This window comes from Lytechinus pictus, chromosome 8 (genome assembly GCF_037042905.1).
Source record: "Lytechinus pictus isolate F3 Inbred chromosome 8, Lp3.0, whole genome shotgun sequence".
Lineage (NCBI taxonomy): Eukaryota > Metazoa > Echinodermata > Echinoidea > Temnopleuroida > Toxopneustidae > Lytechinus > Lytechinus pictus.
The window spans coordinates 24,934,526-24,959,473 of record NC_087252.1 but is presented as its reverse complement, the minus strand read 5'-3'; the positions used below and the strand labels follow the sequence as shown (position 1 = coordinate 24,959,473).

At 38.1% G+C, this 24,948-nt stretch overlaps 1 protein-coding gene across 1 annotated transcript in view; it reads right to left on the bottom strand.

Annotated features, from left to right (window-relative positions):
- Positions 1–24,948, bottom strand: part of LOC135155122 (low-density lipoprotein receptor-related protein 2-like) — a 70,570-nt gene that overhangs the window by 22,403 nt on the left and 23,219 nt on the right. The window contains exons 13-33 of the mRNA XM_064103836.1: positions 23,775–23,909; positions 22,477–22,598; positions 21,381–21,609; positions 20,143–20,268; positions 18,702–19,061; positions 18,128–18,256; positions 17,324–17,668; positions 15,810–15,941; positions 14,385–14,510; positions 12,641–12,757; positions 11,226–11,357; positions 10,397–10,735; positions 9,415–9,555; positions 8,740–8,856; positions 7,097–7,237; positions 6,102–6,446; positions 4,066–4,212; positions 2,456–2,566; positions 1,685–1,804; positions 1,002–1,127; positions 246–593 (exon numbers count right to left, since the gene is read on the bottom strand). Coding sequence (XP_063959906.1) covers positions 246–593; positions 1,002–1,127; positions 1,685–1,804; positions 2,456–2,566; positions 4,066–4,212; positions 6,102–6,446; positions 7,097–7,237; positions 8,740–8,856; positions 9,415–9,555; positions 10,397–10,735; positions 11,226–11,357; positions 12,641–12,757; positions 14,385–14,510; positions 15,810–15,941; positions 17,324–17,668; positions 18,128–18,256; positions 18,702–19,061; positions 20,143–20,268; positions 21,381–21,609; positions 22,477–22,598; positions 23,775–23,909 — 3,888 coding nt within the window. The remainder of the gene's footprint in view (positions 1–245; positions 594–1,001; positions 1,128–1,684; positions 1,805–2,455; positions 2,567–4,065; positions 4,213–6,101; positions 6,447–7,096; positions 7,238–8,739; positions 8,857–9,414; positions 9,556–10,396; positions 10,736–11,225; positions 11,358–12,640; positions 12,758–14,384; positions 14,511–15,809; positions 15,942–17,323; positions 17,669–18,127; positions 18,257–18,701; positions 19,062–20,142; positions 20,269–21,380; positions 21,610–22,476; positions 22,599–23,774; positions 23,910–24,948) is intronic.

Here is a 24,948-nt window from a genome sequence, read left to right as displayed (position 1 = left end):
CTGTACAAAAGCATGGCAACATACAATGAGACACCTTGTCAAAGTCAGCATTGTATCTTTCGGACAGGAATCTTGCAAGCGGCTTTTCGTTACCAATCCTCACACTTCCTCATAGAGATAGCAGTGGAGAATGCAGGAAGCCGCTATGAAAAGACGCATAGCGGCATTAAAATGGGATTCCTGTCAAAAGAAGACGAGGCACACACTTTTGACAAGTTGCCTAACAATAATGAAATGACACCTACTAGTTATATCTGTGGGTCTGATCGTAATAGAGAAACCTCGCGCCAACCCGATCGCTCCGCAGTGGTACGAGATCCAGGCGGTGCTATCAGGGAGGACGATCTCCCTCGGGTTGGTGCTGGCATAGTAAACAGCATAGCGGCTGGTGTCGTTGTCGGCATCGTCACCGGTACCCATCTGAAGCCAGGCCGCGGGAGGTATCGAGAAGTCGTTGACGACTAGGTGAATGGCATAGCCGTCGGGAACGTTGACGATCCATTCGAGGTAGCAATGCGCATCGTGGGCAGAGGCATTGGGATAGCCAGGTGATTGGATGGTTTGCTCCTCTCCGACGCCAAGAGTGATATATTCTGTAAAACAAACATAAAGTATTGAAATCAAGAGCTATCTCTTCACACAATACTAATGGAAGTCCTAATTTATCCTTTTCTTTCATGTCATACTTTGCCATTCTCCACCCACGTGTTAAATGGGTACCCGGTAGGATGCACAAGCCTTAGAAGTATGTAGTATGCCCAGCAAACGAGTCTTGGAACTCTTGTTGGAATGCTCCCCAGGGAAACCAAACTATTATTAATGATAATCATAGCCCATAAACCAAAAACAAAACACAGTAGTGTTTTTTTTTGTCATGTTTCCTTAAAATCTATCACCCTTTTTAATACATATATATTCAATTGTTGCCACATACATGTTTATCACAATTTCGAACTTTAATTCAACTTTTAAGCAAAGATTTACGTATACAACATTCTTACCAGTGTTTTCGATGGTACCACAGCTATCCTCGTCCAACGCCGTCAAACAGTCGTTGTATGCATCACAAACGTAGTAGTCTGGGATGCAGGCCCCGTCACTGCAATTGAAAAATCCTGCTCCACATGCTATAAAAGTGGAATAAAAAGAAGAGAATTTGATAGCCTGGGTCACATGAGATACTATTTATGCTTTGTTTGTGTAGCCATGTGTGCTTCTGTTCAGGTAGCCATGTATGACCCATCACCCCTAAACCAACAATAAGTTGCCTGGGAAGGGTATGTGTAAGTACCAAAAACCAAAAAATAGTAATTGGTCTTCTAAGTCATTCATCTAGGTTTTAAATTTGATTTAGTCCCCGATTATGGGGTTGGCCGGATTCAGCTAGCACTCACAGAGATCACCCTCGCCCTGTCTCTCCACGTTACTCTATTCAGTGCATTCTCCATCTCCTAGCTCAACCCTCCTACCCTCCATCACCACTTGCTTCTTCCATGTCTTCTTCGGTCACCCCAATCCCGCAGACCAGCCACCTCAAACCAACTCAGAATTACTTCTTTTTCATATCCCTAATCAACATAAATATTCTAACTTGAAATCCTAAATAGAATCCTGTTGCTAACTTAAATTACAGAAAGCCTGTGGGAATAAAATAATTCAGTAGTCAACAGGTAAATTTACTCACTACCACAAATTTTCTCATCCGCGCCGTCAGCGCAGTCGGGATAGTAGTCGCAAGTGAATCCCTGCGGAATACACGTTTCAGTTACCTCACATTGAAACTGGCCTGGGAAGCATCTGAAGGCTAGAAGGAACAAACAAACAAAAATCTTTATTTTTATGTAATATCCAGGACAGACAAACAGAATGTGACAATAGTAATAAAACAATTCAATCATCAAACCTCTTTCCAATGTTTAGCATGTGTTTGCCAAGCTTTATCTGCATGGAAACTTACCTTTTTTCAGATATTCATTATCTATAACTGCTTTACCCGCATGTTTTGTACATGCTACCTAAGAACACAGAACACGATGTCTACAACAATGAAGAACACAAAAAAATGCAAACCTCCCAACCCCTGCTGTTAGAAAATAGGGATAATTTACCCAAAAATAAGAAAAACTAGCTTTTTTCATAGGATTGTGCAGCAAAAGTAATCAAGAAAAATAGGTAAATTGTAATGAAACAGCTCAGAATTGGTAAAAAATCATATTCTTTCCTCAAAATATTGAAGGGTTTAGAGGTCTACCGAGCACTTCATCAACATTTGTGGTCCAATAAGTTGTCAGAATTTACAAGTTTGATTGATTTTGATTGGCTGAGAAGCAGTGTTCCTATGGTAACTGTTGGATAAAAGAGGACTTGTCAGATAAAACGTCCGACGAGTCCTTTCATGAAATGCTGCCACAGAATTGGCATTTTAGAAAACGATGAACTGACTTCTCTAACTTACGACAATCTTGTTCATCTTCTCCGCCAGCACAGTCAAAGAATTCATCACACCTCCAGTCGCCATGGATACAAGAACCATCGTTACATGTGAATTGATGCGACTGACAGGTACCTGAGAACAGAAAAACAATTAAAGGTATTGTTTAACTTTGTGAGCAGCCGATTTAAAAAATTCTCAAACCAAGATAAAACATGTGTACAAGTGCATGTATTAGAACTAATAAACCCTGAAAACAACCATTATTGAGAATGAAAAGCTAAAACTACAAGGCAAACCCCGATTTTGTAAATAGGCGTCTTATAGACGCCTAAATAGTACACATAAGTGTATGGGATGAAATTAAGATGGTGTTTTCGGTCACTTTATATTTCAATTTTTGAAGCACTAAATAATTATTTTCGAATGCAATTTTGTCTGGGCTTCATTTTTGTAAAATATCAGACACAGGTGACAAGTGTGACCTTCTAGCTCAGATTCTTTTAAAGTCAAACCAATGTTAACCAATCACTTTAAAGCCAGTTGATACACGTACCAACCAGCACCTTTTGTATAGCATCACCTCAATTCTACACCTACTCAAATCTGGCCAAAGAGTTGCGATTGATCCGATCACCCACATCTATGGACGGCCAGCAACATCAAAATCTAAAACGTATGTTTGTTCAAAATATTTTCTAGATATGATGTACATGCATACATTTATCATTCTGTTTAAAATTCAGTGTGATTGTTTTACTATAAAGGAGATTGTGCAAATTTCATGTAGAAAGAAATTATGGTAAGGATGGATTTCCATACAGTTGAGATTGATTGGATCAATCGTAACACTTTGTAAGACGGGGCCCAGGTTTCCTACCAATAATGCTACATTGTGAGTAGTGTACTTTTATGATATGTATCAGGACAATCCTGACAATTATGACTTTTTCAAATAGGTGGCAGCTCTGTTTTAACAATAACATGAGGAAAATTCTCGTTTAAACCACAAAACCCCGATTTCGAGTTCCTAACCATTCCACCACCCCCCCCTATCCCTGATATCAGCATGTAAGATAGACAGCTGCAATCCAACTCCACCGCTGTGGTCATCGCCTGTTGCCTGTGGTTGCTGTGTGTTATCAGCTCTCATCAGCTGTCAGTCCACCCCTCCCAAGTTTAAACGAGAGAAATGAACACTCTCCCAAAATCTGAAAGTGGGGTGGTAATTAAATACCCCACTTGAGCTCCCATGGACATACATGTAACATGCAAGGCAATGGGGTTCCTGTGTTATAAGCTGGTGGGGTATTTTTTAAAAAGGGGAAACACGTAATGAAAAAGTCAATTTAAAAAAAAACAAAAAAAAAACAGAATTAATGATAGAATACTGTAAACATATAGTCGTTTGGTAGAACAAAATTTGAAAATAGCATGAAGAAGAGCCATACTAAAGCTTTTCGTTGTGCACTCTTCAGAGGATGACGCACAAATGAATGGAAGCGAACACATCAATAGAATATAACAAAGGGCGCGTAAGCAGACTGGTGCGAAATAGTGAGCGCTGATTGGCTTTTTATGGCCTAACGGTAAATTAGTCTTGCCCGAAATCTGATAGGGGAAAAAAAACTTACCTCCGGTTGCGTAACACCTTGCCTCATCTTCGCCTTGATCACAGTCAACGATGTCATCACACTCATATATCCCAGGGTAGCACGTTCCGTCAAAGCAAGCAAACTGCCCTGGCTCACACGTACCAGGTGGAATCACAGTTGGAGTGGCTGAAAGAAGAAAAGTGGGATAAAGTTATAAAATGACATTTGTGACCTTTGACCTCATGACCCATATTCTTATCTTAGTTATTCTTATATGAATACACTGACGTAAAAATGACCATATGATTGTGATATTTTGCATGGTCAGCCCCCCCACTTTTGGCTCAGCCCCCCACTTTGAAAACCGTTCAGCGGCCCCTGAATATAATATACCCGGTGAAAGAAAGAAAAAAGTGGGATAAATCTAAATGACCTTTGTGACCTTTGACCTCATATGACCCTCAGATTTGTTTTTATCTTATTTACTCCTATATGAATACATTGACCTAATGTCATGAACCAGGTGGGATCCCAGTTGGAGTGGCTGAAAGAAAAGTGAGATACATGTATAGCTATATAATGACCTTTGACCTCATGACCGCTAAATCTATTCTCATCTTATTTATTCCTATGTGAATATGAATTCGATCACATTTGGAGAACGTAGTTGAAAAAGAAGTGGGACAGGCATGACATCATACAATGACCTCTGTGACCTTTGACTATTGACCTCATGACCCTTAAATCTAATATCTTTACTTGCTCCTATAAGAATACTTTGAACAAATCTATACTAGGTGGGATCACCTCGAGGTAGCTAGAAGAGAAAGGCAATAAAGGCTTACTAAAGCAAGTTATGAAAAAGCCATATAATGACCTCTTTGACCTTTAACCTCAAGATTCCAATTAGACTTTTTGCTCCTATATGCATCCATGGCAAATCCAGTCAGATGGGCCACGCTTGTAGTTCATGCCTTACCTGGATTTTAGGAGCCAAGTATTTTTAGGTATAGAGTACCGAAGTGTGACGTCATCAATTTTCACTTTTTGCATATCAGCGTTTTTTATACCATATTTTGGTAGAGCATGATGAAAAACCCCCACTACCAAAATATGGTGGGAATCGGTCCATTGGGCCCACGATATCAAATCATGAATAAATAATTAGCCCCACTGAAGTCAATGTATTATTCATCTGGTTCCTAAAAATTCAGAAACAGGGCAATAATACACTGACTTCAATGAACATGATAATTCAATGACCAACTGTACATGTATGTGACCTTTAACCTCTTGGCCTTAAAAGCAAATCAGATCATGGCAATTACAACATGCATACATGAACCAAATTTGAGGTTGATGCATCAAAGGTTCTTTAGTGATCACAAGAATGACTACAGGTTGGACAGACAGACAGACAGACTTCCCCAAAACATAAAACCATGCACCAACAACCACCTTGGCTGGGCGGAGGTATAAAAGGGAAAGGCCCCTTAAACCAAGATTTGGCTCAAAACTTTCCCTTGTACAGGTGTGTGCTGGGAAAGAGCTTGACAATGACAAGAATGATTTTTAAAAACTTTGTGATTGAGACCTTTAACCAGACCAAATGAAAACATAATTCTCTTTTTCTTTCAAGAAAGTATCTCTAAGATCTTCACCTAATTTATTGACTGATAAAAAGTCTATTTAATTTCAAATGTTCAACGACAATATTACAATATAAGGCAAAATACAAACAAAGTAATGAAAAGGAACAGTAGCCTGCAGGAAATCAATGTGTGGTTATGTGTGTATATTCCCTTGAATGAATAACTAATTGAGGTTCCAAATATATCTTAACAGCTAGCCGCATACAAAATAATCTGGACTTTTTATATGGAATATAATTATTTTTGAAATCACAAGTATATATTGACATTGCAACTGTTTTTTCTTATTACGCAAGAAGAAGACACAATGAGGCAAGAAATAAGACATCGTAAGACAAAGCGATATAAGAGATCCACATCCACATTAGTCTAAGTACAGTCCCACACATTGAAATCCATGTCTGTGCTAAAGGTTATACACACCTGCTTTTTCTATCGGGATCATACTGATATTGTAACCAGTGGATTGCCCATAGGGACCGCCATGGAAGACAATATAGAACTGATTGGTGGGTGTGTAGAAGTTCACAGGATTCTTGTCATGATGGTTGTACACGGCAAAAGCTTGGTCGTGATCGTGGTAATCACTGCCGTGACCGAATGCAAGGAAACCTTTCCAATCGATGGAGAAATCGTTGAATATCACACGGACAACATAATCATCAGGGACAGAGATGATGTAGACCAGATAGTCTCTTGGTGGGTAAGGGTTTGGGTAGTTGGTCGATAAGATGGTGTAAAGCTGTTCAAGTTGAAGGTTCTTTGTAACTGCAAAGATAACGGTAAGGATGATTATGAAATTGTAATCTGACATAAGAGTTGGTAAATCATGTAACAAATTATTTGTATTCCTTCATATGTAATCAACAAAATTTAAATGACCCCGTCCTCTGGTTTTATGAGGGAGGCACAACAAAATTACATCGGAAATAACTTCCTTCTCACTGCGAAAACAGTGACCAGCAAATCTCATACTACGTTTAATTACCGAGGTGGAGATAGGTAGCAGATCTCCATACATTTCATCTTTTGTTTTGCGATCTCTCAAACTAATATTTTGTACCCTCATTAAAAGTCGAGTATATGTGCCATCGGTGGAGCGTTGTGGCCCAGTGGATAAGTCTTCTGACTTAGAAACAGAGGGTCGTGGGTTCGAATCCCAGCCATTGCGTAATTTCCTTCAGCAAGAAATGTATCCACATTGTGCTGCACTCGACCCAGGTGAGGTGAATGGGTACCCGGCAGGATTAATTCCTTGAATGCATGAGCGCTGAAAGGCAGCTCGAGCTAAAGCCGGGGTAATAATAATAATAACAACGCGCCTCGGAATAGAATATTTCTAGATAGATGGCGCTATATAAATGCCTATTATTATTATCTAGTCTATCTTTAAAGGACTTCTTGACTACGGTACTCACTTAATGAATTCGGTGTTCCGCATCCTTCGATTTCATCTGATCTGTCTTCCGGGCCACAGTTGTAGTAGAAATCACATGCAAAGTGGTTTGGAAGACATTGACCATTCCTCAAGCATTTGAATTCATTCCCTGTGCAATTACCTTTTTTCGGATGCGGTGAAAGAGAGATCACAACGATTTATCAGACAGGAAATATTACATTCCCTCTAAGTCAACATTGCCAATTTATGTTACTTTGTGACACTTTAACATGTAGGGGAAGGCGGGGTAAGTTGAGCATAGGGGCAAGTTGAGCCACCGCCCCCAGGCCAATAATGAATGAGTCAGACATTGTGGTGGTGTCATGTATTGATGACCCATTGCATAACCCTTAACCCCACCACATTGTTTTCAACTTTGAAACAAAAAGTATATTTTTAGAGGGAAAAATACAAATTTCAGCCAAAAAAATAAAAAAGGGTGTGAAATAGATAAGTGTTTTTTACACACACACTTCTTTACATATAATAAAGCATAAGAACAACATTGTAAGTCCAGGTATGGATCTTCATTCTTGTCAGTCTTTTACATGATGGATACATAAGAAATGTGGAAAAAGTTCGGACTGGGGTAAGTTGAGCCAGCAAACATGGGGCAAGTTGAGCCATGGTAATTCTTATGGTAATGTAAACAAAAACACAATCAAACCTTAAAAAGCCATCCAATCCACATTATCATCATCACCATAATCATCATATCCACCACCATCACCATATTATCATCACCATCATTATCACCACAAAAGTTATCACCATCAATACCACTATTACCATTATCATCAACATCATCAACATTACCACCATTACTACCACAATCATTACCATAATCATCATCATCGTCAGTATTACAAAAACAATCACCATAACCATCATCATCATCACCATCATCATCAGCAGCAGCATTGTCATCATCATTATCATTGTCATCCTCACCATTTTCCCATTTTAAACATCACCACTACCACCATGCACAACCACCAACACCATCACCATCATCCTTATCACCACCACCACCGCCATCATCATCATCATCATCATTATCTTTATCATCATCATCATTATCTTTATCATCATCATCATCACCATCATCATCATCATCAACATCATCACCATCAACATCATCATCATCATCACCATCATCATCATCACCATCATCAGCATCACCATCATCACCATCATCATCACCATCACCATCATCAGCATCACCATCATCATCACCATCAACATCATCATCATCATCACCATCATCATCATCACCATCATCATCATCACCATCAACATCATCATCATCATTATCTTTATCATCATCATCACCATCATCATCACCATCATCATCATCATCAACATCATCATCATCATCATCATCATCATCACCATCATCATCATCATCATCATCACCATCACCATCATCAGCATCACCATCATCATCATCATCACCAAACCACCACCACCACCATAATCATCCTCATCTTCTTCATCATCATCTTCATCATCATTATCATAGACACAATCATCACCATAATCATCATCATCATCATCATCAACACCATCATCATCATCAGGAACCTGACCTAACTTTTTGACAAATTCTGGCCAACAACTTACAGTTGAATTCATCATCATGTTCTGGGCAATCTGGCATGTAGTCACATCTGAAAGCACCCGGGAAGCATACGTCTGTGTTATTGCATTTGTACTCATCTGCATGGACACCACACTCTCCTGTATTAAAGAGAAGAAAAATTGGTTTTCATAATTTTCTTTCAAAAGAATTCTAACAACCTTCTTCAAGAGATAAAAAAGGCATTGCTTATCCCTTTGACATTTCTGTTCACCTGCAAGTTTATTAAATTTGTTTAAACTATAAACAAAGATTTAATTATTTAAAAAAAATTGTCATTTGAAAAAAAAGGGGGAGAAAAACATGTACAAATTCCTCATTTGGGGATTGCATCACATCAATTATCACTAACAAAAGGTTAAGAAAAGACACTATTCTTGTTTTTATGAGCATCAATATTATAATCATAAATATCATCACCATGGTTATCACCATCATAATAATCATCATTGTCACCAATACACTCTTCATAATCTTCATCAACACCATCATCACCATCATCATGACCACCATCACCACCACCACCATCATCCTAATCATCATCACCACCATCACCACCACCACCATCATCATCACAACCATCATCATCACCATCATCACCACCATCTCATCATCACCACCATCTCATCATCACCAGCTCGAGAAAGGCAAAGACTTACCTGAAGGGGAGTATGTGCAGTTTGCTTCATCTTCTCCTTCTAAGCAATCTGGATACCCGTCACATAACCACCATCGGGGGATGCACTCAGAATCAACAGCGCATTGATAAGCTGTGTCCGCACACGCAGGATGGACATGGCCTGAGCAAAAATTGAAAATATCGGATGATTTCAATATACTGTTCATGTACACATACCGCCTAATCCTAGTTCTCATGCTATTTTAAAACAAAACTCCTATCACTATTTATATTCAATTGGCCCACATGCATTTGGCCTACTGTATTTCTCAAATAGCCTTAATTCATTTGGTCTACTATACATTTGGTCTAAGTACCGTTTGGTCTGGTACCCACTTTAGTCTAATTTTCATTCAGTCAAATGCCAAGATGGTCTCATTTTCACTTCATCCACTTTTCTCATCCATGACCATGACCACATACACGTTGCCTAAAAATCTGGTCATACCAACTCAACAATTTTTAAAAAAAAGAACATACCATCATATTGCCTGAAAATCTAGTCAAACTAGCTCAAAGGTCGTTAATTTCCTCCCTTTTAGAACATAACATCTTACAGCCTGAAATCTAGTCCAGCTGACATTAAAAAAGATAGATTTTAAATCTTTTTTAGAGAACACCACCAATAGCCTGAAATGTAGTCAAGGTACATGTAGCTTCCAAGATTCTTTTAAAAACATAATATCATATTCCCTTTCATATCTTGTCAAGATAGATGAAAGATTTTATTTTTCTTATTCTCTTTTTGCATACCATGATGTAGCCTGAACATCAAGTGAAACAACCTCAGCAAATTTTATTCTTTTCAGCACATGCATACAAAATCTTTTTTTTTTTCTTTAAACCTGATGTTGCCATCATAAAATGACGAAAAGTGGCCCATGGCCACGGCTCATAGTGCTGAAAAATCTACAGAAATCAACTTCACAATATTTATTTATTATTTTTTTCTAAGAACATACCACCATGCACTGCCCTCATCGAGATGAAAAAGCCGCGGGTTCCGACGTAGGCTCCGCTAAAATACTGCACCGAGATGGTGTTATTGTGAGAGAGGAGCACTCCGGGATTGAACCGGTAGCCATAGTACGCCCATTCATTGGAGTGGTCCCCCACCATATGACCATCGGAGAAGACGATGAAGGACTGGACGCCGAGGTCGTAATCAAGGAAGTCAAAGTGGATCAGCGCACCCTCGGGGGCCGTGATATGCCAGAGTTGGTAGATGGCCGGGTCGGCCGAGTCGGGCCAGTTCTGGGAGGTGATGTTGGTTTTTTCACCAATTGCCAATGTGATGTTGGCTGTAACAATGATTAAAAGAATAAAACAAATAATACACCATCAGAATTTTTCAATTGCAACAAGACTTTAAAAGATGAGATACAAGCATAACCTAGCTGGATGAGATCATAATATTTTTTCAATATTTCACATTAATTTAAATCATCTTTCTACTTCCTTTAAAAAGATAATTCCTCATGCGAAGTGCTTATTGTTCACCTAAAGCCAATTCCCCTATCGCCTCCCCCTATAGCTTTCTACATCCTGTTCTGGGTTACACCATTGTTCTCCATTTTCTATACAATTTTCCATTCTTACTGTAGATGCTGCACATCTGAAATTTCCATCTGTTTATGTTTATGTTTAGAATTTGTATTTACATTTGTATTGAAGTTGCATTTTGTTTTGTTTTATGTACAACAATTACAACAGTATTTGACTACTGATGGGGTTACCCTGTTTAAATAATGCTTAATAAATAATTCAATCAATCAATTACGGAGGTCTTACTTGGATCATTGAGGAAATGGCATTGCATTTCATCATCGCCATCGTAACAGTCAATGTAGAAATCACACCGCCAGTAGAGAGGGATGCAGTTACCGGCATTGCAAGTGTAGGAATCCAGGGTATTGCAGGGTCCTATATGAGGGAAAGTAAGAGAGGGGGAGAGAAACACGTTTATCGAGAGCAGAAAATCAATATCATCATCAAATAGGATTACCATCGTGTCATCATCATGATCATCAACATGATCTTCATCATCATCGTTATGATCATCATATCAGCATCATCAACATCATCATCATCATCACCATCACCATCCTCACCACAATCATCACCATCATTATCTCCATCATCACCACCACAATCATCATCGTTGTCGTCGTCATCATCATCATCGTCGTCATTCATCATCATCAACATCATCATCATCAGCATCTTCATCAAATCATAATCATACACAACATAATCTCCAGCAACAATACCGGGCCTACATGTATAAAAGACAGAGAGAGTGAGGGAACAAAAGTATAAAGGTAGAGCAGAAAAGGAGATAATACATGTACAAGAGTATATCATAAGCAAGTAAATAATCAAGTTTGCAAGTTGATTCTTTTGTGCGACACATGAGGTGTGACAGCCCATTTACTTGTACGTGTATATTGTATTAAGCAAACCCATATACACAGTTCCTATAGGCAATACAACAAAAGTTGCAGCTGCCAGATTAACAATAAACATTTTAAAAAGCCCTGATGATCCCAAGAACTTACAACAAAGTTGGTTTGGTATTTAAAAACCAAAAACTTAGAAAAAGTACATATAGGTTCTGTATCCTTACCGTCAAAGTTAACGCAAGCAAGCTGGTGTCAAATTAAAATTGATGAGTTGCACAGTATTGCCGTTAGAAATCACAAGAATCACCCTTGTATTCTTGATATAGCTGGCCTTTGAACTTTGGTTACCTTTTTTTCAGAACACCTTGTAATGGTTACAACTTTTTGTTACCCTTTTTTTGAAGAACCTTGTATACGCACTTCATATTGCAACCATTTCTCTAAGCCCTTTACACTCACACACACAAACAGACACCCTATTTATACACACATATATGTATATCATTTCCATAGCCATTTATCATGGAATAAAGTATGTACTCTTGATTTAGCTGACCTTTGAACTTTGATTTACTTTTTTTTTTTTTAAACACCCTGTATTACGTGCTTAATACATTGCAACCACTTTTATAAGCACTTTAAGTGCACATACACACCCACACACACCTATTTTCACACACATATATGTATATCATTACCATGGTCATTCGTCATGGAATAAAGTACGTAGTTTGATATAGCTGACCTTTGAACTTTGATTACCTTTTTTTTAGATACACCCTTTATTACGAGAGACTAGCTTACCGCATTCTGCTTGACTCTCGTCGGACCCATCCAGGCAATCTTCAAAGTAATTACATCTCTGGTGACCCGGGATACATGTGCCGTTAGTACATCGGAACTGTTGATCCGTGCATTCTCCTACAATAAATGAAATAAATTAACAACAAATTGTTCAGGTATCTAATTATTTATCTACATGTATATTCAGGAATTTTGTGTACCAAGGGTAACCCGTCAGTGAAGTAAACACTGTTCTACTTGGGGGCGCTGCACGCGAAGACACAGTAGATAGTATTGAGAGCATGACATGGTCGGGTGGCACCACAAGACCATTCAATTCATTAAGCCCGGCTTAAAATATGCGGTTTGTTGCGATCCGACTTTCAGAGAAAACATGATAACATTTGATATGGACATTCCAACTAATAAAGTCTTATGGATCAGAGACCAGAATAGTGGTAGGACTACTGAAATCAAAATTCAGTCTAGTTTGAGCCTCCCTGAATGAACAAAAACAAATTCAATTCCAAATCGTAATGACGTCAGTATTCCTAACATCATGCCAAACTTTATACATAATAATTTTACTACTTGGAACTTTTATATATGTAATAAAAAATGTGATTTTTTGAAAAATCGCGTCGCATCAGATCGCATTACATTAACTAACTAATCCAGTGGTAATAGACATAGGCCTATACAGACTCAGTGTGCACTGATGCTAGAGGGGAGAGTTTCATCAACATTTTCATCCGACAAATTATCAGATCAGGGGCCCGTTGCAGAAAGAGTTGCGATCAAACGCAACTCTAAAAATCTTGCGCAACTTGATTTTCAGCCAATGAAGCACCCATATTCATGACTTGCGCTTGATATTTTGAATTGTGTTTAAATGCATCTCTTTCTGCAACAGGCCCCTGACAAATTTCCTTCATTATGGAAAGCATTTCATGAAAGGATAAAACTTCCGACAAGCCCTGTTTTATCCGACAGTTGCCATAGTAACATTAAATGCCTCTCAGCCAATCAAAATCAAGGAAAGATGTCAGATTTGACAACTTGTCAGACAAAAATGTTGATGAAATGCCCCTGATTGGATAGGAAGCAATGGCACCATGGTAATTGTCGGATAAAACGGGACTTGTCGGATAAAACTTTCGACAATTCCTTACATGTAACACTCCCCAGATATGCTCTTGAATCAGAGCTAGTAATAAGGCATGCTGCTCAAGGAATTTAAGTTTTGCTTGCGATATTAATCGTTTCCTTATTCTTAGGGAACACTGAAAGGAAAAATCAATCATTATTCACTCTATTCACAATTTCACTAACTTCGGAGGTGTTGTATAAAGTAAATAGCAAATAATTCTAATTCATACGATCATACAAGATTTCACATTTAGTGCAGGAGAGATGCTCTATTCAGATCGCCTACACCTCTTTGAATAGAGCATCTCCCTTGTACCATCGCACTCATGCCCGTTCGCTATTTTTATGCCATTCTGGGTCCCTTTTCATAAATACCTGTTATAACAAATGCACAATTTCTACAATAATAATAATAAACGGTCCTGTATAGCACAGTTTCTATGATAATGATGATAATAATAAACAGTCCTCATATAAGGACTTGGATATCATAACCCTGGCTTCAGCTTAACAAGTTTACTATCAACCAATCAAATTGATTGATTTCAGTTGCTTTAAACTGTTATTGCAAATTTGTTATTGTAACAAGTTTCATGAAACAGGCCCCATGATTTACCTTGATGCCCGCAGCCTATTTCATCTTCTCCTTCTGAGCACTGCTCAAGGCCGTTACACTGGGAATGCTCAGGAAGGCATGCTCCATTCTTACATTCAAACTGGTACTCTCTGCAGTTTGAATTAGCTATTAAATAGACAGAGAGTGAATGAGAGATATACATGTAGATAACGGCGTATATTGTGCATTTTAAAAAGAAAGAAATATAAGAGATAGATAATACATAAAATGATAATATATAGTTAGGCAACTTGTCAAACGTCTATACCGAGTCTTTTGGCAGGGATCCCGTTATGAGAATGCTCTTCATGGAAGCATCGTGGTGTAGCGGTTCTGACTCTTGCCTTGTAATCATGAGGTTATGTGTTCGAATTCCACCACGGCCTAGCGTCCTTTGGCAAGGCGTCAATCCACACTTTGCCACTCTCCACCAAGGTGGTAAATGGGTACCCGGTAGGATGCAAAAGCCTATGCGGTATGCTTAGCAATCGAGTATCGGAACTCTTGTTGGAATGCTCCCCAGGGAGTGGAGAAAGTGCATACATCGTATGCGAGCACGCCAGAATCCTATGACCAGGGTAATAATATGTCTGTAAAGGGCTTAGACGTCGTATTAAGCGCTATATTTAAAAGCAGATTATTATTATTATCTTTTTCATTGCAGCTTTCCTGCGAATTGCCCGTTATTTTCTACAATAAAATGTGAGAATTAAAAGCATAAGGCTGCTTGCAGGATTCCTGACTTTTGACTTTGGGGTCAAAGGTGCCTTACGCATGTATAAAGTTCGAACATTAATAGTTGAAATAATTTTTTTTAGACCCGTATACAAAAGCAAATGTCATATTTAATTCTTCAAAATCAAGTTTAAATAATAACTAATAATATAGGGTTTGTATAGCGCACGTATCCACCTTGCTGGGTGCTCAAGGTGCTCCTATATTACCCCGGCTAAGCTAGTCTACCGATTCTGGAGCGCACAGTTTTTTGAGGAATTACTTCCTGCCGGTACCCATTTACCTCACTTGGGTTGAGTGCAGCACCATGTGGCTAAATTTCTTGCCGAAGGAAAACACGCCATGGCTTGGAATCGAACCCGCATCCTTCAGATTGAAAGAAGAGTCTTAACCACAAAAGTTTCAAACATAATCCAAGGTCCCAATTAAAGAATCAACACACACAGAATAAACTGTATGTATACATTTCCATACATGTATGAACAAACTGTATAATTATGACAATTGCCACTGTTAAGAATTATTTTGAAATACTTAATTGCATTAGATAGGATTCAACATTTACTGACTAAAGAAATATTGGATTAGAAATAAAAAAATAGAAATTCTACACTACGAAATGCATATCAATAATACAATAAGTTTAATATTAGTTGCTATTTGTGGAATGATAGGGAAAGGGCTACTTACGACATCCGTGCTCGTCTTCTCCGTTGGAAGGACAGTCCTGATGACCATCACATCGATAGTGTAGTGGAATACAGTACAGTCCATCGTGACATGCCCATTGGCTAGAATCACAGACCACTGGGGGAGGGATGACTACGGGATCGAAGGAGAGAAAAAGAAAATGGGGAAGAAAGACAGAAGGGAAAGATACATGAAACCAATCACGTTTACAGAAGAGAAGAAATACATTTTTTCATCAGCCCTTCTTCTGATCATAATAATATAATCATTTGTAATCAAAACAATCAAAACAGTTCGTATTTTTTCATATCATAAATGATGTGAGTGATCACAAATAAAAAGGCTGAAGTGTATTGGAAAAACCCTGAGATTGAAAGAACTCCGATACTTTTGTACAGAGGTAAGCTAAAATGAGCTGAAATTGAGCTGAAAATCAAAAGCAGAAGTAGCTGAATTCTCACACCCCTGTATCATGACACATTGCATTCTATTCATTCTCATGTTTCCTCATTTCATAGACAGAAGATGAGAAAAATCAGCTCATACCCGCAGCTAATTAATCACCTGTTCATCCATTGTGACGTCAGCGCGCAGAGTGTAAACTATGCGCAGATCATAATGCGCACAAATATAACTGTGGAACGTCCTTAATGTGAATATATTATTTTCCTAAAAAGTCAGTCTAGACTTCAAGAGCCAAGAAGGGAGAGCAACATAAAAATGAAGGCATCATATAAACTCTTTCTTTAAAAAAAGAAGCCCTGGAGAGCGTTTCATGAAAGGACTTGTCAGACATTTTATCCGACAGGTCCCATTTTATCCGACAGTTACCATAGTAACAGTGCTTCTTAGCCAATCAAAATCCAGAAAAGTTGTTAGATCTGACAACTTGTCGGACAAAAATGTTGATGAAACGCCCCCCTGATCGTTCCACATTTGTAATGATAGCTAAACATAGTGGCCCGTATTCTGAAGTCAGGTTTAACTTAGACCTAACTCTGTGCTAAAATTATGGAAAGCCAAAAATGTTAAAATTGTGCTTACATGTACATTAATTGTATGTTTTTTTAATGTTTACTGTGCTCTTTATTAATTTGTGAATGGTGAAGAAAGCTATCTTATAACCAGCTAAGAATGATTTTAGAGAAAAATGAGCTGATACATTGAAATTCTTCTATTAGAGATTTATGCCACTATTGACCAATTAACACTGTTCAACAGCCAATCAAAATCAAGGATTGTCATAACTTTCTTTTAAGATCCGATTTTGATGAAATTTTCAGAGATATGCTTGTTGGATTTTCTCTTTTTTATCCAAATCAATTTTTTGTTGGGGTGGACTTGTCCTTTAAAATTTACTATTATAGTAACCATCCAATGGTAACTACCATGGTAACACTGATCAACAGCCAATCAAAATCAAGGATTCCAGGCAAGTTACCTTTGGATACCAAAATGGTAACTTTTATGCAACAGGGCCCAGGGGGCAAAAGGGTCAAGTAATCGCTACTCACGACCAGCAGGGTATGTCGAGACGGTCGCGTGGAATCCCTGACCGTCGGTGAAACCGGAAAAGAATTCCACCCACACCTGGTCCGATTGTGCATATACAGTCGTAGGAGCCACGTTTGAGTGGAACACGTCGAAAGTTGACGGGAAGTCGAAATAATCGTGCCCCGTCCCGAACGAGAGAGCGCCGCCTAGGCCGACTTGGAAGACGGAGAACTCGAACATGATGTGCTTGCTTGGGTCGGGGGATGAGAAGGTGTAGGGGAAGAACGTGCTGTTGCCGGGATAACTTGCAGGATAGAGAGGGGAAGTGAAGTCGTAGGAAGTTTCCAGGATAATCTCCTGGTGAACTGAAAATTGATAGAAGGTGTTACTAAATTATTGCTACATCACATCACATTTAAACATTATTATGATCATAAGATGATCAATTATTTTCATTTCATTTATTTATTGATTCACCTCTGAAATGTATATTTCAGAACTTTTTTTATAATTTTATAAATACATGATAAAAAGTATATTCTTTAACCCTAAAAGGACTGGGGGGGGGCATGATGACTCTCTCTCCCCCCCCCCCAGCCCTCAATACATCTCAAATACTGCAGCCAAGTCCTTTTAGGGTTTGCTCCACATTTTTTTTAATGACTTCAACAGAAAATTTCCTTTACGTCGCGATTTTTAACATACATGTACATGTAAGACTTACAGAACATAGTTGAAAGTTTTTCTCTTTTTCTCTTTAAATGCCTATCAAATTTGAGATTAAAGTTTTTCCCTGATTTGTCCTTTAAAAATCACAACCTTACCAACGGGAGGATGCGGGCAAAGAAGTTCATCGGTATAGCCAGGCACACAATCAGGATAAAAGTCACATTGGTAGAATAGAGGTATACAGGTTAAGTCAGGGCATTGGAACTGGTTTTCAGCACATTGGTCTACAAAAAAGGAATGCAAAGGAATGAGATATAATATCAATAAGTCTCGTTATAATATTTCTAATACTGCTAGTATTGCTGCAACTGCTACTATTACTAATACTTAAAATAACTACTACTTCTAATACTACTACTATTTTATGAAAAAAAAAATGTCACCAACACAAATCTTGTAAGAGTATCTCCTCGAAAATAATTTGATACCATTTTTATGTAGATTACAATTAAGATTGGATTATCAAGAGATAGTATTTGCTGCCTTCTACTAAGTCATAATCCTACGATTTGCAGTAAATTCATTGCAAAATACCTTTTTGATTAAATCAACATAGGTAATGTTAATAACATTTCCTTTATTTTTTCTTACCTTGATAAGAAATAAGACTCAGCTGTTACAGTAGCAGATATTCAAAAAAGGATAATTTCTCTATTCGACTGAACTTACCCGAACGAAAAATGAGTTCAGCCGTAGCAGAGAAACCGGGGTAGGAAGTGCTTTCCCCGCCCACGTAGAACTCCACCCACACCTGGTTCTCCGCGGAGTAATGATGATGAAGGTCAAGGTCATCCTGTCCTCCATACACGGCGTAGAAAGAGCTTTGGTTGGTGAAGTCCAGGCCGCTCCCGAAGGCGACGTACGACGAAGCACTGATGTTGTAGGGGTGGAAGGTGAACCGGATGATGTAATCGCCTTCCACGGCCGATCCATCGAACGACCAGTAGTACAGCCCGTGGTCGCCCACGTAAGGGGAGGAGTAGTTCGGTGACGTAAATACCTGAGAACTGTCCAGGTCGAGGGTGTATTCTGGAATGTCAAAAAAGAGGAGAGAACCAATGATTTCATCAATTTCAATACATTTCCATAATCATACGTACATGTATCTCATACATCTTTGCACTTCCATGAAGAGTATTTCTGGATTGTACATGTATGTGCACTCGCTGGGCCGTATACTGAACTTGCGTTTGATTTAAAATACGGGCCCGGAACACAAAGCTTAGTAATGATCGTAGAACATTTTTCTACGACTGATTCCATTGGCTACAATGTACTATCAATCGTAAAAAATCAAGCGTACGATAATTGCTAACCTTTGTGTTATGGGACCCTGGTTTAATTATGGGTAGCCAATATACAAATAGCGAATAGACATGAGTGCGATGGTGCGAGATTTCGCATGAGGTGAAAGAAAGACGCTCTATTCAACGAGGCGTTAGCTGAGTTGAATAGAGCGTCTCTTTCTTTCACCATTGCATGAATAAGAATATTTGCTATTTGTGTTGTACAACGCCTCGGAATTAAAATATGACAAAAACAAGAGTTTTTCCCTGCAGTAATCTATGAAAAGGGAGCAAAAAAATTGAAAGCGAAAAGCAAAATCCCATAAGCGCACATGACCTTGGGCAGCATTGCGCATTTAGCCAGCAGGCTAAGCGCAATGAATTAAATTGTGTGACGTCACCTCCTAAAGCTGTGCAATGGTACATTTTGGATGGTACGTATTGTGTGCAACGGTACAAATGTTTGACATTCAGCCTCCCATTTGCTTGTGTACAACAAGCTAAGTAGGCGTTGTACAAATGCGGATAGCCCATGTTGTAGTATGATGTCTGAGAAGCACACCAACTGCTTGTGGAAAAAGTGAATATAAAAGGAAGTGGGAGGGGTGTGTTTCACAAAGATTTAACTATGCCTTAGTGTTTCACTTAAATTCCTAGTTGCGTGCGGTATAAAGCTCATGACCATATTGGTCAGATCATGCCAAAAGGATGTGCACGACTACGTATTAATCAATAAGGTTGTGTGTTGTCTAGCTTAAATGCGTAAGCATTTAAATGTGACTCTAACTTAAATCTTCTTGAAACACCCCTCCCTGTAGACTTACCATTGATCCTTTCTTCATGACCACATCCCATCTCGTCCTCTCCGTTGAGACAGTCATGCCAGAAATCACACTCAAAATCACCAGGAATGCAGTACCCAGGGCATATGTACTCGTCCGCTTCACAAGCTATAGGAAATAAAAACACAAGACATAATGTAAATAACAACAACAACAATGATAATAATAATAATCATAATAATGATAATAATAATAACAATAATAATAATAATATTAATTTATGCAAATCAACAAACAAAGATAGTGAAATTGAAATAAAGGCAGGATCAAGGGGGGATACCATTTTAAGTATGGCTATTAAATGTATGGATTGAAACAGGAACAAGAGAATTTACAAAGCGTGAGGTTCTGCCCGGAAGTGATCTCAGACGTTTGCCTGACCTCATCAAATTATAATATTTATGGAGAGCATGGTTCTCATTGGTCAGGATCTCTTTGGCTTTTTCAAGGACTCTAGCCTACCTTCATTCTCGTCCAGAAAAACACTGGCTTGCACCCCGTTATACAGTGTAGATAGATGAAGCTGTCAAGACATGTCATACTAATACAAAAATACCTTCCTGAATAAATTGGTATATGAATGAATGAGTCAATTGAATTTTATCAGCTCTTAAAGGGATGGTCCAGGCTGAAGATATTTATATCTCAATAAATAGAGTAAAATTCACAAAGCAAAATGCTGAAAATTTGATCAAAATCGGATAACAAATAACAAAGTTATTGAATTTTTAAGATTTGCATTATTCCGGTGAAACCGTTCTAGACATGTCTTTATGAATATTCATTAGGTGGGCTGATGATGTCATATCCCACTTGTTTTTTTGTATTTTATTATATGAAATTAGGTTTATTCAACATTTTTCTACCAAGAACTAAAACAACTGATTGAGTGCATTATTATTTACTGCTGCAACTTATTTCATCATAATGGAGACGCATCATTTACACATGTATGAAATAATGAAACATTTATGATTTCATGTAATAACATAAGGAAAAGGAAAGTGGGGATGTGACATCATCAGCCCACCTAATGAATATTCATGACGATGTGCATACGACTGTTTTCACAAAATATTGATAAACTTTAAAATTCAATAACTTCATTATTTGTTATCCGATTTGGAAAAATTTTCAGCATTTTGCTCTGGGAATTTTACTCTATTTATATAGATATGAATATTTTCAGCCCGGACCATCCTTTTAAAACAATTACTTACTAAGCGGTATCGAGGTTGCCGATGCATACAACACATCAAATCCATACGGGCCTCCGTGAATCTCCAGCCAGAGTGTATACGAAGTCGACGTAACTCTTATTGTTGAAGAGGTTGGGACTTGGGTATAGTGGTTCAGATAGGCAAGAGCAGAGTTGTGATTGGTTGGATCGAGCCCATCGCCAATAGTTGTGAACCCTCCGAGGGCAGTGGAAAATTGATAGACATCGATCTGTATGCAGAATCCAAATAGGTTGTAAGCTCTGGCTAATATTGGTTTAACTTTATAACAAAAAGAGCCATAAGGTGCTCATTGTTGATTGTGTCTCTGATACATGCATGCACGTGGTAAAGAGGAAACCCTGAAAAACTGCAACAGAAAATAATCATACAGTCGTTAAAAAAGACAAAAGGTAAAAATGACTGGAATCACCATTCCAATTTATTCCAAGATACATTTTGCCATGATAAGGCCATTATTCCATAAATTATTGCCCCTAGCAGAGAAATTCAATCATGACTTTTCAGTCACAGCTACCTTGAAGTGTCTGCACAATTTTTTTTCGTCATGGGTGCATTTTTTTTCTCGATATACACAATATTAATAAGAACTAGATCCTCTGAACACCCACTTAAATTAACATATCCAACTAAACGAAAACAGACCGGAGATAGAACATTCACCGTTGCATCCTCAATGGAATGGAACAAACTCCCTCTCACAATAAGACAATCCCCAACAATTGAGTCATTTAAGAAGTCCCTTAAAACTGTTTTGTTCTAGGCGACTGTCTTCATTTAATGTCACTCTGATTTTTTGTTTGCATAAATAAGTTTAACTGAAATTGTGAGCGCTTTGGGCCATGTGGGAAAAAGCATGTTATAAATATTGAGTGTTATTATTATATTAAACATGCCACGGATCAATCACCAAATCAAAAACAAGGACATATTGGCAGCCAATATCATAATTTTACAATCTGAGAGGTATTCAGATGGCAAATGTTGATGAGCGTCCCCCCCCCCCCCCCTCCGGAGGGGATTTTAACCCTTTAAAAAAACTGAGCCAATGGATCTCTATAATAACTTGAACTCTTACCTGAATTTGATAGCTTTGACTGGTCTCGAAGGTGTAAAGATAGTACACATTGGCACCGTATTCATTTGGATAGTTGGGCGAAGTAAAGTTAAAAGACTCCCCAGGGCTTAAAAACCTTGCATCTGTACGTAAACAATGATAATAAAGGGTATTGATATGGTGATGCAACATTTGCTCCGGCAAAAACTGCTCAGGGCTTTGTTTCCTCTAAGATGTATGGTTAGGGTTGCAATAGGGTTTTATCTTAGGTTTAGTGTAGGCTATAGTGTTAAACCTAGGGTTGAAGTTTGTCATTCAATTAGTGTGTAGACAAGGCTACACACTAACATTATTGCTCGGTGGCCCGATCGGTCCACCAAAATCACCAGTTTTACAATTTTGGTGGCCCGCAAAGCAAATTTAGTGGCCTGAAACAATAGAAAACATTACAATTTATCAAAACTTAGGTAGCCAAACCGGGCCACCAAGTGTTGGCTTTTAAAGAATTTTGGTGGCCCAATTCTCATTTTTGGTTGCCCGAGCCACTGCTCATGTCGAGCCATGGTGTAGAATTTACAGCAGAGCAATTGTTGCCAGAGCAAATATCATGGAACTATTGAAACAGTGCACATATCCAGTTAGGTGCTCAAAGCAATCTTACATCACCCTGCTATTAAAGCTAGGCTTAACCATATAGACTAAAAGGTGTTCAACAAACTAGATATTAGACGAAAGGGGTAAAGCCTAACTGGAATTTGGAAAAAAAATGATATTGATAAATGGCAATTCGACCAAATGCAGGGCTCCACAGTCCACACTAACTCTTTTTTTCTACTGGTCCAAAATGTTCATTGGGACCAGTAGATACCCAGTTTTTTTCACATCTTACAGGTCCAAACCTGAAATTTACTGGTCCCCCAAAATAAAGAAAAACATAAAAATAGACTTAAGTTAATTTGCTTTCTTTTATTGATTTTATTGCCCCATCCCCAAAATAAAAGCACGCAAACAAACAGTACACACACATACATGTAATTCATGAGAACTATTTCTCAATTTTGGGGAGCCATTTTTTCTAGATGCCAGAGCCATTTATATAATTTACAAAAGAGGAGAAAATATCATTTGTATCAGTTTAATATATTTTTTACTGGTCGTATCGGACCAGTAAATCTGGCTATGTCTTTCAAAGTTACTGGCCCGTCGGCAGTTTTTACTGGTCTGGGACCGTCGGACCATTGCCAGTGTCGTGCGCTACCAAATGGAATGGAAACAATGAGGATGTGGACTAATTGGCAGTTTACCAATCCTATACATACCTGTAGAGTCTGGCCCTCCACATACTGTTTCATCTGCTCCGTTTTCACAGTCAAAGAACCAGTTACAGACCCAAAAGTCTGGAATGCACCTGTCGGTGGGTACACATTGAAATGAATTACTTTGGTCACAGTCGCCTGAAAGAGAAGGAATTTGGGCCCTGTTACACATAACTGTTATCAATGATTTTCATGAATATATTTGCATTTTTTTGTGGGCAATCAGTCATTTAAATCAATGGTATTATCCATTAAGTAAGCCTTTGATGCAGGGCCTAGGGTAGTGAAATAATTCTTTGGAATTGACACAGGAGAAATAAACGATGAACATCATCATCAATATGATGATGATCATCATCATCATTATCAACATCAACATCATCATCATTATCAACACCATTATCATGAATATCATCATCCTCATTTATATTATCATATCATATGGGGGCCATCAATGCAGCCTTCATGTCAGAAATCCATCCTGTGAATCCTTTAAAGGTCAAGTCCACCCCAGAAAAATGTTGATTTGAATAAATAGAGAAAAATCAAACTAGCAGAATGCTGAAAATTTCATCAAAATCGGATGTAGAATAAGAAAATTATGGCATTTTAAAGTTTCCCTTATTTTTCACAAAACAGTGATATGCACAACTCAGTGACATGCAGATGAGTCGGTCGATGATGTCCATCACTCACTATTTCTTTTGTTTTTTATTGTTTGAATTATACAATATTTCATTTTTTACAGATTTGACAATAGGGACCAACTTGACTGAACCATATATTATTAAATAATGCTAATTCGAAATATTCAGGGATGAGTTAATCATTGTTTCACTTGACAATGATTGGAAAATTAGAATATTTCATATATAAAATACATGTACAAAAGAAATAGTGAGTGGGTGATGTCATCAGTCTCTTCATTTGCATACCGACCAGGATGTGCATATAACTGTTTTGTGAAATAAAGCGAAACTTTAAAATGTCATAACTTTCTTATTTTACATCCGATTTTGATGAAATTTTCAGTGTTATGTTTGTTGGATTTTTCTCCTTTAATTCAAATCAACTTTTTATCGGGGTGGACTTGTCCTTTAACCACACAATTTTTACCACTTCCCGTACAAGATTCATAACTGATAAACTTATATATAATATATTCGAGATTACGGGA